The 14,060-nt window shown below is 46.3% G+C and overlaps 2 protein-coding genes across 3 annotated transcripts; both read left to right on the forward strand.

The window, feature by feature from the left end:
- Positions 1–736: 736 nt before the first annotated feature.
- Positions 737–1,771, forward strand: LOC115035198 (uncharacterized). Its single transcript, XM_029492917.1, has 3 exons — positions 737–920; positions 1,071–1,229; positions 1,315–1,771. Exons 1-3 carry the CDS (start codon positions 896–898, stop codon positions 1,740–1,742), a joined length of 612 nt encoding a protein of 203 aa, XP_029348777.1. The 5' UTR covers positions 737–895; the 3' UTR covers positions 1,743–1,771.
- Positions 1,772–4,612: 2,841 nt separating this feature from the next.
- On the forward strand, positions 4,613–12,069 carry tnfsf11 (TNF superfamily member 11). 2 transcript variants are annotated; one of them, XM_029531023.1, is made up of 4 exons: positions 4,613–5,050; positions 6,035–6,070; positions 8,971–9,097; positions 9,758–12,069. In XM_029531023.1, exons 1-4 carry the CDS (start codon positions 4,850–4,852, stop codon positions 10,189–10,191), a joined length of 798 nt encoding a protein of 265 aa, XP_029386883.1. In that variant the 5' UTR covers positions 4,613–4,849; the 3' UTR covers positions 10,192–12,069. The 2 variants fall into 2 exon arrangements, with proteins under 2 accessions (XP_029386883.1, XP_029386882.1); XM_029531022.1 differs by having other exon boundaries at positions 4,616–5,050; positions 9,755–12,069.
- The last annotated feature ends 1,991 nt before the right edge of the window (positions 12,070–14,060 follow it).

Below are 14,060 nucleotides of genomic sequence, written 5' to 3' on the forward strand. Positions count from 1 at the left end.
CCCGACGCTCCCACACTGTCCAACCCACACACACATCAGCTGAAACAGGATCTGCCTAATGGTCTGGAATACCCCTGTTTGGGCTGATCATCACTCCAATTTTCTTTTTAAATGTGTAGTTTTGATAAAACCGCAGGCCGGTGTGATGTGACTGGAGGGGTGGAGGAAGTGGAAGGGAGTGGGGGTGTAAACATTGGGGTTGCTATGGAGGCGGCAGTGAAAGAAGCTTTGAGCGAAGCAGCAGGCCGTTAGGAAGGCAGGAGCGTGCACGTGCCTGTGCCTTTGTGTGTGCGCACGTGTGCGCTTTACAGCAGACTTGGAGTGACCTTCGTACCACAGAGGATGTGGGAGTTTGGGGAGAAAGACAATTCTCTGCTCTTCATGCCGTGAGTCTTAAAAGCAGATAAAAGAGACCAATAATAAACAGTGGAAAAATCTGGTTTGTTCTGCCGTCCGTCTCCTTCTCATGCACAAGGATTCTGGAGGAAGAATGTTATCGTTTCAAAGCACTGGGTCAATCAAACACTAATACCCCAGCTGTGCCCGGGATCCGTGCCATTAAATATTTGTGCCAGGCAACAGCTCGACCATTTCCTCATATTTGGCTTCTAATTCATTCTGTTCTGGTTTGAAAACAGGCTGAATCCAGTGGAATCCTGCTGGTCGCTTTGAAGCTGAAATAGCCACGGGCAGAACCAGACCGACCGGACCTGCCTCACTGTGACTCCACAGTCTGTCTGTGAACCCCGACCCTTCACCCCTGACCCCCATACCTCACAGACGTCAGGGTTCGTGGATTAGCGTGAGGTTGCTGAGTTTAATGTCGGGGTGACTGCGAGGGCATGGTTAACTCGGAATTCTCCTAAAAACCGGAGATAATCAGACGCTCAGAACAATGCCAGAGTTGGCCAGTGGCAAAGGTAAACACCCAGTCTCAAGTTTTATCATTGCATGCAGCTATATAGGCACTTTTGTGTTCCCTCCTCTGTCTCTCTCTCCTTCTCTTCCTCTCTCATTCATGCTTTCATCTCTTTTTTCTCCTTCTTCTTCCTCTCTGTCTTCGGCTGCAGGGCTTTTGGCTGCCTGTCATCATCTGAAGGAGCATCAGGTTCCACTCTCTGGCAGGCTGCGCACAGCAAAACACAGGGGCATGGAGCGCGTCCAAAACTCCTTCTCCCCCACACGCAGATATCGGTGCACGTACATGGACGCTCCCAGATCAGCCCGATGTGAATAAAAATGCAATACCACCCAAACAAACGGACGGTAAGCTGAACACCGCCCAGATTTTTCCTCTGCTCTTCTCCGCTGCAGCTCCGAGCTCCCGGCTGCTGGCGGAAATTGCTGAGGGCACGAGGAAGCCACAGCTAAACACATGTTCTCACGGTGCATTAACGACCCCCGGCTGTGAGAAGAGCACTTCACGGTACCACATCCAAGGCCCGTGCCAAGATCAGGCCACGGCCAGCCAAGAGCAGGGGGGGCGCCGGAGCCGTGACGGGAGTTCAAAAGGTCTCCGGGGACAGATAAGGTCTGCGCCGTCGCCATGTTCGCTCTGCAGCAGCGTCAAGAGGAACTTCAGACTCCCGTCTTTGTGCTTCAGTTTCAGAGGCAAAACATCAACAGAGGCGGCTCCGTGCAAACGTTGTAAAAACGGGCGCAATAGTAAGAAGGGGAATGTGGTCGTACTACAACATAACCGAAATCATGTGTGTGGTTTTATGAAGTTAGACAGCCCATAATGATGGAGTATTAAATGATTGTAGCGCCATGAGGTTTTAAGGGCTGGGGGGAGGAGGGGGTGTGGGGGGACGAGGGGCACATATAAAAAGCCAGCTTTCTCCCATGAACTGCTCTGGCACCCAGAAATTCGCTTGGATTTCGCAAACTCACCCAACCTACTACAGCCACCCCTCCCTCCCATTGTCACTGCTCCTGCCTAAAATAACTCCCCTTCCTAAAAGAGCTCCGTTTTCTGCTGGGTTTTCAAATACTACGCTGTTGTTCTGCTGGCAGTGGGAAAACAGGAGAGCTCAGGGAGGTCACTCTCCGGGCCAACAGGAGCCGCTGCCATGTTTAGATGCTGCGAGAGCCGCGATGTGAGACCGCCGGACCGTCTGTGGACGCTCGGCCTTAATGAGGTGGTCCAGCTGCGCCACACGACAAAACCTTGTTGTGCACTTTTTTTAGAGAATGTAGAAGTAAGCAGATTATAATAATAGGAGATGAGAATTAATAGTATCGTCTCGTTTGTTTGTTTGTTTGTTTGTTTTTTTGAGGCTGTGACAGATTTTAGGTCCTGGTGACTCAACAGGTAAAACTTAGACTGTTCTCTGTGTCACCTAAAGCTGACACAACAAAACACAACACAACAACAACAATGAGCTCTGTTTTAGTTCATCAGATCCACCGCTGCTCTTATCAGCCTCATGTTCAACTGCAACTATCTGACCTTTTCACCATAAACTCATCAGGAAAATGTTAACTGAGCTAATAAAACAGGGAGAAGGAGGGGCATTTTCCCATAGACTTCAATACAATTTGGCTTTTCTTTCGCCCCCTAGAGGTTGCAGGTTTAAGGCTAGCTAGGCATTTCTGTCATCTGCAGCCTCTACTTGGCTAATGAAGCAGCTTCCTTTCCTGTTTCCCGTCTGTGTGTGCGGACACGAGAATGGAGCGCTGATCAACCCATTTCTCTGAGCAATAAAAGAATCAGCCTCTCCAAAGAAGGTGAGAGCAAAATAATGATGAATGGGAAAAAAGGATATTGTTTAGTTTGAGTTTAATTTAAAAACTGACATCTTCACTTTGATGAACTCTTCATGTAATTTTGGTTGTTATGATGCAACTAAAAGGTGTAACGTGCATTAAAGCGACGATGTGTTTTCAGATTTGTTGTTTTTGTCTTCGCAGGTTTTCTGTATCTGCCCTCTGAGGAAGAGAAATGTGCCGTCTGAGTTCTACAGTTATTTTTTGTAAACAGAAAAATTAAACGTCATTGATTTTAAGGGAATACCCGTCTTGGATTTTTTTTTTTTTTTTTTTTTTTCTGGTAGGGAGTGCCTTCACTTCCTGCTGAATCGTGATTCAGTCCATGAGAGCATAACCTGAAATATCAGATCGACGGTCACTGGGACTGAACAAGTGGTTTCATGTTGCAAAACTGGAAGTGGTGGCTTATGTTGTCATCTCATGTTCACCTGAGGAAGATGTAAACACTTCAATCAAAAAGACAGCGCAGAAAAACTGCAGCTTTTAAAAGTGGAAATAAAGATTTAAGGAGCCGAATTAAGGAACTGTTTTCTGAAGCCTGCAGATACTTAGCTTAGCTTCGCTTAGCATTAAAGATATACAGCTAGCACGGCTCTGTACAGACTTTACATCTGTCGCACAACTGACTGTGATCACATTGTTATTGTAAATATAACTAAAGTCTGTTTGTTAGGACTCCGGACTGCGGACTCATGGGCCCCTCCTGGTGGCAGCTGCTGCTGAGAAGATGAAGAAAGGCCACAGTCCAGATGGACGTTCGCTCCTGAATCTGTTTAGATGAATATAAATGCCGCGGAGACTTTACAGTCTCTGCTCTTTTGCCCACCTGTCACAACTTGTCCTTTTTGTATGTCTCAGTTTTGTGAGGATTTAAACGAAGGATGATCAAATGAGTGAGCTGTGGAGGTGTTGGCAGGCAGGCAGGCAGTTTTCTCCATTTCAGGCTCCATCTTTAATGGACATGCACCAGAGAGGAAGTTATCCGACCTGTCAAACTCATGTTCTTTTTAAAGGTGCCATTTTGTCTTTTAGTTGTGAAACAAGTTGCAGTTTAATTGTGAAGCACGAAATTTTCATCACATGAAAATGGCAGCAAATGGGCCTGTGAGGATATAAGAGGGTCCTTGAATGCATCTTCAGGCTTAAATTCAAAATCTGCCAAAAATCCCAGCATTTCTTAATTCCAGTTACTGAGAAATTTATGATTGCATCAGTGACCGAGTCGAATCATTCATGTTGGTTGTTGGAAAGTTCTGTGTCAAAACAACCTCAAGGCTCCCAGTTCTTCTCCCGATCTCCCGAATTTCATGAGAATTCTGTCTGAGGTGACTAAAGCTTAATCAAAGTGTATAAACAAGTGAAATGAGTCGTACTGTGGCGTGTTTCTCAAAAGCCACGATATTAAAAATGTCTTCGTTGGTAAAATGAATTATTTCTGTAACTGAATGCATTTATTTATTTAGTATTTTATTGATTTCAAGAGAAACCTCAGAGGAAACTTTCTTCCCTTTTGTGTTAGTTTTGAGAATTTAGTTGATTGAATTCTAATGATTCTGATAATTGATGATTTGTTCGTGTATTTCCAGATTTCTCTTCTTGGTCTATGTTTTTCTCAGTATGAAGTCATTTGGTGCTTGTAGGAGTGTCATCTGATGACTAAAGGGTTAAAGTCGTGTGTGTGTGTGTGTGTGTGTGTGTGTGTGTGTGTGTGTGTGTGTGTGTTTCTCCTGCTGCATCTCGCTGCGCGCGCCGCGGCCCCGGTGTCACGCGCGGTGTGGACGCGCAGAGGGGGTGGATTACGTGTCCGTGTGTGTGTGAGTCGCCATAAAGAGCCCGCTTTACCTGTCTCACCTCAGGTCGATCCGGCTGCCGGTCCGCTCCGAGTCCTCCTGTCTGTCTGAGCTGCGCGCCGGAGCGGCCCCTCTGATTGGCTGCGGCGGAGAAGCCGCCGCGTTCAGCCCACCCACCGCCGATTATAGGGACCGAGGCCGCCTCCTTCCTCCTTTCTAACTTGCGTAGAGTCTGGACCTGGCCCGGGGGCTGAGCAGCAGCAGCACACACTCACACGGAGCGCATCATGGCAGCTACCCACAACGAGTACCGAGGCTACCTGCGGAACACCGCCCACATGGAGGCCGGACAGCACCGCTTCCACCCGGTGCAGAGCTCGGAGCCCACGTACCGGCCGCTCCTGTTCGGGACCCTGGCTGTTATGGGATTGCTTCAGGTGGCGTCCAGCGTGGCCATCTTATTACACCTGACAGGTTACCTGCAAGAGGTAGGCTCCGTGTGTGTGCGCGCGCGTCGAGCTTCGGCGCCGTGCGTAAACGTTTCACTGCGCGCTCTGCAAGGCAGCGACTTTTTCCGGCGTCACAAAGTCTCCGTGAGGCTCCGCTGCAGCCTTAAACTGCAGCTTTAAACGCTTCTCCTCCGCCATCCCGATTTAAAAAAACCCAAAAAAACAAGCAGCATCTCAGCCAGGTCCGCTGAAACGTTCCACAGACTCTCTGTTTGACGTCGTGTTTGTAAAATACGGTTTTCACTCGAGCTGTGGCGCTCTGAGCTGAAGCTGTGCTGCTGTCAGCAAAGTCTGGATGAGCTGCTGCTGCTGCTGCTGCTGCTGTTTGTGGATTGTGAGAAGATGCTGAACGTTCACCTGGAGACCTGGCTAGATTTCTTTGTGGTAAACACACACAGGGTGGATGGTTGGTAGATGTGAGCTGGCCGTGATCCAGAGGAATGAGGGAGGGAGAGGATGGTCTGATCTGATGGATGGCTGTGGGGTGGAGGTGAGGATGAGCCTCACACCTGTAAGCTGCCTGAGCAGAGCAGGTTTAAAAACACCTCGTGTGTTTGTGGGTTGTTGTTGTTGTTGGTTTTTTATTATTATTGTTGTTATTGTTGTGTGTCTTTGTGCATCAAACTGCACATGTGTGAGAAGCTCTGGGCCAATTCCTCCTTCATGTATCAACCTCAGCCTCCAAATCACTTTCTCCTGCAGAGCCTGTGGCGTGCAGAGTGACGTGTGGAAAATAACTCAACCTCCCACTCCCACACAGACCGACACACACACACACACACACACATATATATAAACATCCAAACTTAGTTGTTGCCTTTCTTCCTGTAAGTTTTGTGAAATTTTCCTCCCACCCACACCTGCAGAGCAGATAGTGTTTGTTTCAGATGATGTAACACTGTTTGTGTTGCTTTTTTGACGCAGGCCTCTCTAACCATGGCCTCCTTTTGTTTCTGTCCCCAGGTAGATCTGTCCGCAGCTCCTCAGCGGCCCATCGAGGTGAGTTTGACCTTCCAACAACACAAAATGTCACACAATGAACTGCTGCAAAGGTGTATTTGTAAAACATTAAAGGGGCCATATTTAAATGACGAGGAAGTTTAGTTTTACATCTTCTCTGTTCTGCTCTGTTTTGTTGTGACATCACAAAGTCCCAGAAGTCCTGACGGCTGGTTTTATGGCTCAGTGTCTGAATCCAGGCTGAGACCGCTGAGACTTTAACTGGATTAGTATAGAACCTGGACCTGATTTACAATCAGACCACATGACCGTACGGCGCTTTGATTCATTAACAGGACTGATTAATGTTATTGCAACATCAGCAGCCTTCGTGGCGTCTGACACAGACCTCAGAAAATGAGAGAGACCTGCAGACTCAGGTATTTCCTCCTGTGTCTCTAAATAAATGAGATCACTGAGAGAAGCTGCCACTTTCTCATGGGTGTGTTTTCAGTGAATGCCACAACCCCAGGTGGTCACCCAGAGGTCGACCACAGCAGGACTAACACCTGCCTCCCCTTCCATAGAACATCTATTCGCTTGTCTTGCGGCGTTTTCCACCACAAATTTGATTAAAAATGGTCAAACTAGTTTCCTGCATCAGCCATTAATGAGTCACTCTGGAAACAGATATGATCTGCAGTGGCATGAGGGAGTTGTAGAAGAGCTATTCTTAATTGTCTAGATAATTTTTTTTAAACCTTTCTTTGGAAGTCGCTGCCTTTTTTTTTTATTTATTTATTTATTTATTTTATTTTTTTTGCTGCAAATCTCCAGAATGTATCCAGGAAGTAAAATAACACGGGATAAAAGGCCCGCCTTCCTTAACTAGTGTTTAGTTTCCCATAATGCTTTAATTTCCTTTGAAATCGTGTATTTGTGTTTGCCCTTGGCATCCCCGGTGGAGTACTTACACAAACCACCCAGCCTGTTTGGACTGAGCGGCTCATTGTGCTGTCGGTCCTCCTCTGTTTCCCATGGAGCCCGGGGGGAGACGTGCTGGGAGCTTTATGAGGTGTCAGGGTGACAGGTCCACTTGGCCCACACTGTGTAGTGTTTGGGTCGGGCCTGAGAACGGTGGAGGGGGCCTCAGTGGACGGCTGTCAGCTCTTTGATGTGTGAGACAGGATGTGCAAGCCCGGCTCAGCACCGGCCCGGGGCTGTGGTCGGCCCGATCGCAGGGAGTGGTGGGAACACAGGACCATGAATCAGACACAGAGTCTGCAGAGATCCGTGATGCAGCATGAAATACAAGGAGACAATGCACTTTGGTGGCCGAGCTGTGGGTGGGAGGTAGCATCTCAGAAACCTCACATCAACATAATAGTTCAGCCCTTTAACTGCACACCACACACATCAATCAGGATCTCTGAGGCCTGCATGCACTCACTGCGGTGCTGCAGGACCAAGCATGTCAGCTGGTGCAGAGCCTCTGTCGCCGCGCCGCGCTTTATTTCCAGATCACGGCGTAGATCAGGAAGCTGCCAAGCTGCTGCTACTTTGTTTAAATAATCTGTTCTCCTTGGTGAAAGTGGGATGACGTGGTCTCACCACAAATCAAGATAGATCCCACATTGTGGGGCCAATTGGGAGCACGCTCACAATTACTTCTGTAGCCTTGGCAGGACGTTGTTTACCCCTGTCTCATTCCAAGACACTGCGCTGTAAACATGTTTGCGCAGCAGATTGTTTTCGGAGGACAGACGGTGCTAATCTTAGTTTGAAAGTCGTGCAAAATTGTCTGGACTCAGGCTGTGAATAAATACTTGACAGTAATATTAGCACAGAACAGGTGCTGTTTTGCACAACCACGTTAATGCAGTTTATTTGGATTGTGTAGCAATGTGTGTACTCCTTGTGTGTTTAAAAACGTTTTCCATTTCCACACAAATGTTTTTGTTTTCGGAGCCTTTGGCTCAGAGTGAAGGTGGGAACGTTAAAGCAGCTTCAGGGTACAACAAAAACCTGCTGCAAACACTGTCAGCGTGCTGAAACTCAGTGAAATGTTTCATACAACTAACTTCAGCCGTGAAGATGTTCGTTTCAAGATTTCTTTATCGTCACTCCCTATTTAAACCAGACAGGTACAAAATGGGATGAAATTTCGTTGCCACTAGATCCAAACAAAAACAAAAACCTTTTTCAAGACTCATTGGTGAGAATACTAAAGAAAAAGATGAAACGGATAAATAACAGGCGCAGCCATGAAATGGACAGATGCATAAATAACAGATGTGCGATGATAGTGCATCTGTGCCAGATGTGTGAGCGAGTTGGCAGCTCCGCAGCGGTAACTGTTTACTTGGAAACCATGTTTTCCTTGAGTGTGTGCGCTCTGTATTGTTTGAGGACGACAATCCCAGCTCAGGCTGTGGAAGGCAGCATCATCTTCATCACCCTCAGCACTCAAAAGCTGAATTTGGGCCACATATTATTCTTCCCAGTCCACAAGCAGTTCAGTCTTAATCAAGTTGAGAAGTTAGACTCGGTAGGAGGCCACGCTGTCGCAGCCGGGGCCCCGACTACAACCGCGACTGTAATGGACTGAGCCGACGCCACACGCTCGTCGGCCTGCGGTCAACTTCAGACAAGATGACAGTTTCTCAACGAGAGCTGAACAGTGTGTGCAATATGGAGGCAGCGCGGGTTTACTGAGGCTGGTGTAAGTTTCAACAAGGGGGCGCCCCGGCGGCTCGGCCCTTACCACAGTGAACTGTGTTCGAATCCGGCCTGAGGCTCTCCCCCTCCCCACCGATTTTCAGTCTCCCTCACTGCAGCCAGAAGATGAGTTTAGAATAAATAAACATTTCAAATCGGGCAGAACACACACACACACACACACAAAGAGGAAGATAAACTCTGTGTTTGCTAAATAAATGAGATTCTCATGTTTTCTGCAGGAGGTGCAGACGGAGCCGGTGCTGAACGCACTGAGAGACACGCGGAAAAACAGACGCTGCAAAACTCCCAAAGAGAGTCTGCCATCAGCTCATCTACCAATCAGAAGGCCGCAGGAGTATTCCAAGAGTGAGTCCAGTTATTATCCCTGCAGAGCTGCTGTGTTAACATATTAGTTCTGAAGAAGCTGTTGCATGACCGACCAAACCTCAGGTTAGGATGCAGATCTGGAGCCGATCTGTTTTGGATTTTGGTCGAGATCAGTGCCAGTTCAGAGTGGAGCCTTGTTTGTGTGAAGGTGTGGAGCAGAGCAAGAGATCACTTATCTCCGTTTCTTTTCATGGTCATAAATTAGTCTTTGAACTTTGATCTTATTTTGATTTCATCCTTTGTTCAGACAAAAGGGAGTGAAGGGACAATTGATGAGTGAGAATAGTGAAGGCTTATCAGCTGTTTTTACGAGTGCTCATGTTGTTAGAGCGAGGTCACTGAACTTTTTGGTTCTTCAGCTGCTAAATGCTGTTTGTCAGGAAGAGGACCGAGTCCTGCTTATATTTTTACGTTTACACATTTTAATTACATACTTACCGCATCTGCAGCCTGATTTAGTCAGTCCATCCAGCTGTCCTTTATCTGGGCTGCTGATGGATTCAGCTGACGTTGGGTGAGGGTGGGGTTATAATGTAGGACAACAGAAAAGTTGGTGCTGCCGTTGGCTTGTTTCATCAGAAACAAATAGAAATGATGATTGCCTGAACTGACTGCATGTCTCCTGTATCCGTACAGAAGACGTGCCACAGGCCATCACCATCGACTGGGAGGAGAAGCACGGATACCACCACAGAATGGGCTACCAGAAGGGCAAACTGATGGTGCTGGAGTCGGGCTTCTACTATGTGTACGCCAAGACCTGCTTCCGCTACTACCGCATACCGGAGGACAGCAGTCAGCCCGAGATCCCGTCGGTGGACATCAGCAACACCCAGCTCATCCAGTACGTCTTCCACGAGAGCATCAAGTGGAACAGCAAGGCCGTGATACTGATGAAGACGGGCAGCACCATGCGCTGGAACGACACCAGCTATAACATGTACTGCGCCCAGCAGGGCCGGGGAGTCCGGCTGGATGAGGGAGACGCCTTGTTTGTCAACGTGTCCAATGCTTGGATGCTGGACCTGGAGGGAGAAGGGACGTACTTCGGGGCCATAAAGTTGGGTAACTGAGAGCGAGACACGTGGGGAGCGGACATGCTACTGAACATTTGATATGCCAAAGAACCACTGTTAGTGATTTACAATGTTGGTCTGCCAAAAGAGTCTGTTTTTTTTTTATAATGTACATGTGTTAATGTTTTGTTTTTTTTACATTGCTCTTCATGAATTAGCCTCGGAGTCCTTCATGAGAAAAATGATAAAGGTGGTCACCTTTTAAAAACTCACTCCCCCTATAAAAGCGAGACACACAGCACTCAACTGCATCCAAAACAGCACTGGACTTTTTCTTTTTTCTAAACTCTGGCTGTATTGAGCAATTTCAATACATTTCAGCTGAGGTTCCAACATGTGTTTGTGCACTAATTAAACAAACCACCAGGGAGCAACTGAGGAAGTAAGTTTGTTGGCAAGAAGTGCAGCGAGAAAGGATCAATGTTTATTGTTTGGGGGGGGAGTTGTGTCCAAATAGAGCACTGTAGCTGATGGAGCATCTGCTTGTACTTAGCAGATTATCACCGGATAAAAATAACAAGACTTCCCGGCCTGTATCTGACCCGTAGCAGTGAATGCACAAATGTTTTCCTGAAAGGTTTTTGTAAGTGTGAACACGGCAGGCAATGAGGCATCCGCACAGTAAGTAACTCAACAGCATCATCTGAAATAACCAGTTAGAGGGTGATTTATGACGGATCCCAAAAGCTCCAAGGCGCCATTGAAACAAAATTCTCTTTGAAGAAAAAAGAAAAAGAGAGAGAGATCAGGGCCGTGTGTGTGTGTTTGCTCCAGAAACTCATTTCTTCTTCAGTTTCTTGTCTCTGATGAAACCTAACGAGCGGCCTGCTTCGTTGAAGGCAGCCATGCGACAATGTCACTTCAAACTAAGGAGGAAAGCTGTTATGTTTATGACGATCAACAAGCGATTGCAGATAGCTGGACTGTCTGACCACGAATGATACGAATAGACTCTTTGTCTTCTTTAACTAGAGGAACCAAATTGAGTTTGGTTCATCTTTTAACTTAAATTCTGTTTTTTCATTTGGCTCTTCACTGAGGTAAATGGGAATATGCACTAAATATTTATTTATTAGCAATAGAATAAACCGAGACAGGTCATTGTTACAGTGACCTTTCGGCTGTAAAAAATCATTTATATTTTATGTCTGTATGACATTCATTATGCAGCACTTAGAGGAAACAGTAGACACGCTTTTTTTTCCTTATTAAAACACAGGGGCTTCATTTTAAATTCCATATTTATGTATCTCTTTTCTTTTTTTTTTTTTTTTTTTTTTGACAATTCTGTGTGCACTTGCCTAGCCAAAAGCAATATGGATATATTGTTTTGGTTACACTTTGTTTGGATTGTCCGCCTCCAGCGAGTTCACTGAGTATTGGTAACATTTCACCAATGTTCAACAACAACAACGTACAGATGCACAAAAGGTCACTGAACAGTTGGAGGATCAAAATGATGTGAATCGTATACTGTGATCTTCACAGTCTTATTCCAATAGGAGGTTGGAAGCGCCTTCTTCCACCCTCATCACGTCTTCATGCTTCGCCGCTCCAGTAGAACAGAAACTTCCCTTCAATGGTCAGGAGCATTACAACCGATTTTCTTTTTCCTTTTTATTTCATCCCCGTCCTTGTGTACAAATGTTTAACCAAACAATTATTGAAGTATTTAACAGTCAGAATCAGCTCGACCAACAATCCGTTGAAATCTCATTAATACTCTGTAATCTCTCTGTAGGCTGACTGTCCCGGTGAAGTGTGACCATTGTTTTCTTCGAGATTGTAGCATATCTGTAAAAACCTTCATATGATTTAATTCAGTGTTCTTTTTATTTATGTTTGTCTATGATTTAATAAAAAAAAAAAGTACTTTTGTAACGGTGTTTTATGTGTATTCACATGATCCAGTCCAGACTGGCGCTGTCTGTCTGTGGCGAGGACAATCAAACTCAGCTGGATCACAGTCCCTTCGCACTAACCCGATGAAACGGGCCACCCCAGCTGTAATATTATTGTGACGTGAAATTCGATAATCTCCACAATCTTTGGAACTTCTGACACCCCTGCGGCCAGAAAAAGTGAAGTCACGCTGTTCTTTTATCCCGGTTGGAGCTCAGCGGCCCCACCAGCTCGTTATAGAGATAGGTCGCTTAGAGAAACCGCCCGCTAACTCACAGCAGACGTTTGGAGCTGCTCAGGACGACCTGCAGAATCAGGAAAAAGACACACATGAGGAGTAATGATGAGAGAGGGAAAGATAAACGCTCTTAATGCCGGACTCGTGTGCCAAACAAGTCCTCCTTTGTCTCCACTCAGGCGTTCACCAGCTTCACTCGTTTTCACCGTACGCCGGGACCTCACACGCCTTCCAGCTCATTGTTGAAATGTTACTGAGTGTGAAACCAAATCTGATCTTGGCTGAGGTGTGTAAGGAGCTGATTAGTTTTCAGGTTTTAACATGGTTTTCGTTGGCATGCTCACTGGAGCGTGCACCCCTGACTGTGAAGGTGTAATATTTAAGTATCAATTTGTAAACTGTGCTTAAAATTATGTTTGCGGAGACGTTTCTTTTCAACATTTCTTGCACATAGTGTTGCAACAACAGTGCAGTTGAGCTGCGGCGTCCATAGGGCCTCTCTGGTTCAGATTTAAACAGCCGAAACCGTGAGTGTAAACAATATAGTGTGGCACCGTTTTGAAGTGACTCGGTTTCTCAATTCTTGGCACTGCACAGAAACCATTAAAATGTGTTGTGTCAGTAAACATTATGGAGAGCTTGGACGCCCACCCTCAACAGGCACACACATACACACACAGGGACAAAGAGGTTTCACTTGCTTCATAAACTGGGCCCATTTGGCAGAAATTGAGGGCATACGGGTTTATTTTATTACTCACATATGTAAAAACACAATGGCAATGAAAAGCGCAGGTACGGTTTTAACTCACACTACAGGGTATAACATGGACTGCTGACTTCACGTTTTCTCTCCTGACTACAGGGCTTTAGAGATTCCATGACGGCCCGTTGCAGACGAGCTCCAGTGGAAAGTGTACGTGGGACTTAATTCACGTCTTTCACGGTTTCATGATGCTGCGTCTCCATCAGACGTTATTTCAGAGTCCTCTCCCTGTGGCTCAGCGAAGAGGTGGAGCTGTTGATTCACAAAAACAAAAGTCATGTGTTGGAAAACACATCAGTGTGCGCCCCACCCCCAATAAGAAGAGCCGCGGGCATCAGTATAAATGTTCATGGCATTAAGCTTACTGTGGGTGCTTAGCTTTACAAGACTGTGGTTTGGGGGAAACAAGGAAGTGAGTTTTAGCCGAGCAGCTGCAGGGCTTTGTTATGTGCAGTCAGGTTGCTCACACTATTTTAAATCCACTTACATAGTTCCACTATCTGTGTGAATTTGTGCCCACACACACCAACAGACACACATACAGGCACAATTCCTCTGAGTCAGCACAACCAGCTATTTTCACAAGCTGGGCCCTCGCCCTTTGTCTTCACCCCAATATAGCTCATACCTTTCTGCCGTTTGATGTCTGACGTTGTTACCTCTTGGCTAATGCTAACGTTAGTGTTATTAAAACAATAACAGACAGATTTACAGGCTATCCTGCAGATAGCAGGAGGGTTATTACCGTAACCAGGCCCTGTCATCTTCTGTAAGAGCTGTCAGCATCAACTGTGTGTGTGTGGGTTGTCAGGACACCTATTAGTAAATCAATAACTCATCTGAAAGGCTGATGGATAATCTCAAAAACATGACGACAGTTAAACTCAAATCTCTATTTTTTTTTTCTCAAACACAAATGAAATCGATGTACACAAACAGAATTATCTACAACACCGCGAC

The sequence above is a fragment of the Echeneis naucrates genome, chromosome 21 (genome assembly GCF_900963305.1).
Source record: "Echeneis naucrates chromosome 21, fEcheNa1.1, whole genome shotgun sequence".
NCBI classification, from domain to species: domain Eukaryota; kingdom Metazoa; phylum Chordata; class Actinopteri; order Carangiformes; family Echeneidae; genus Echeneis; species Echeneis naucrates.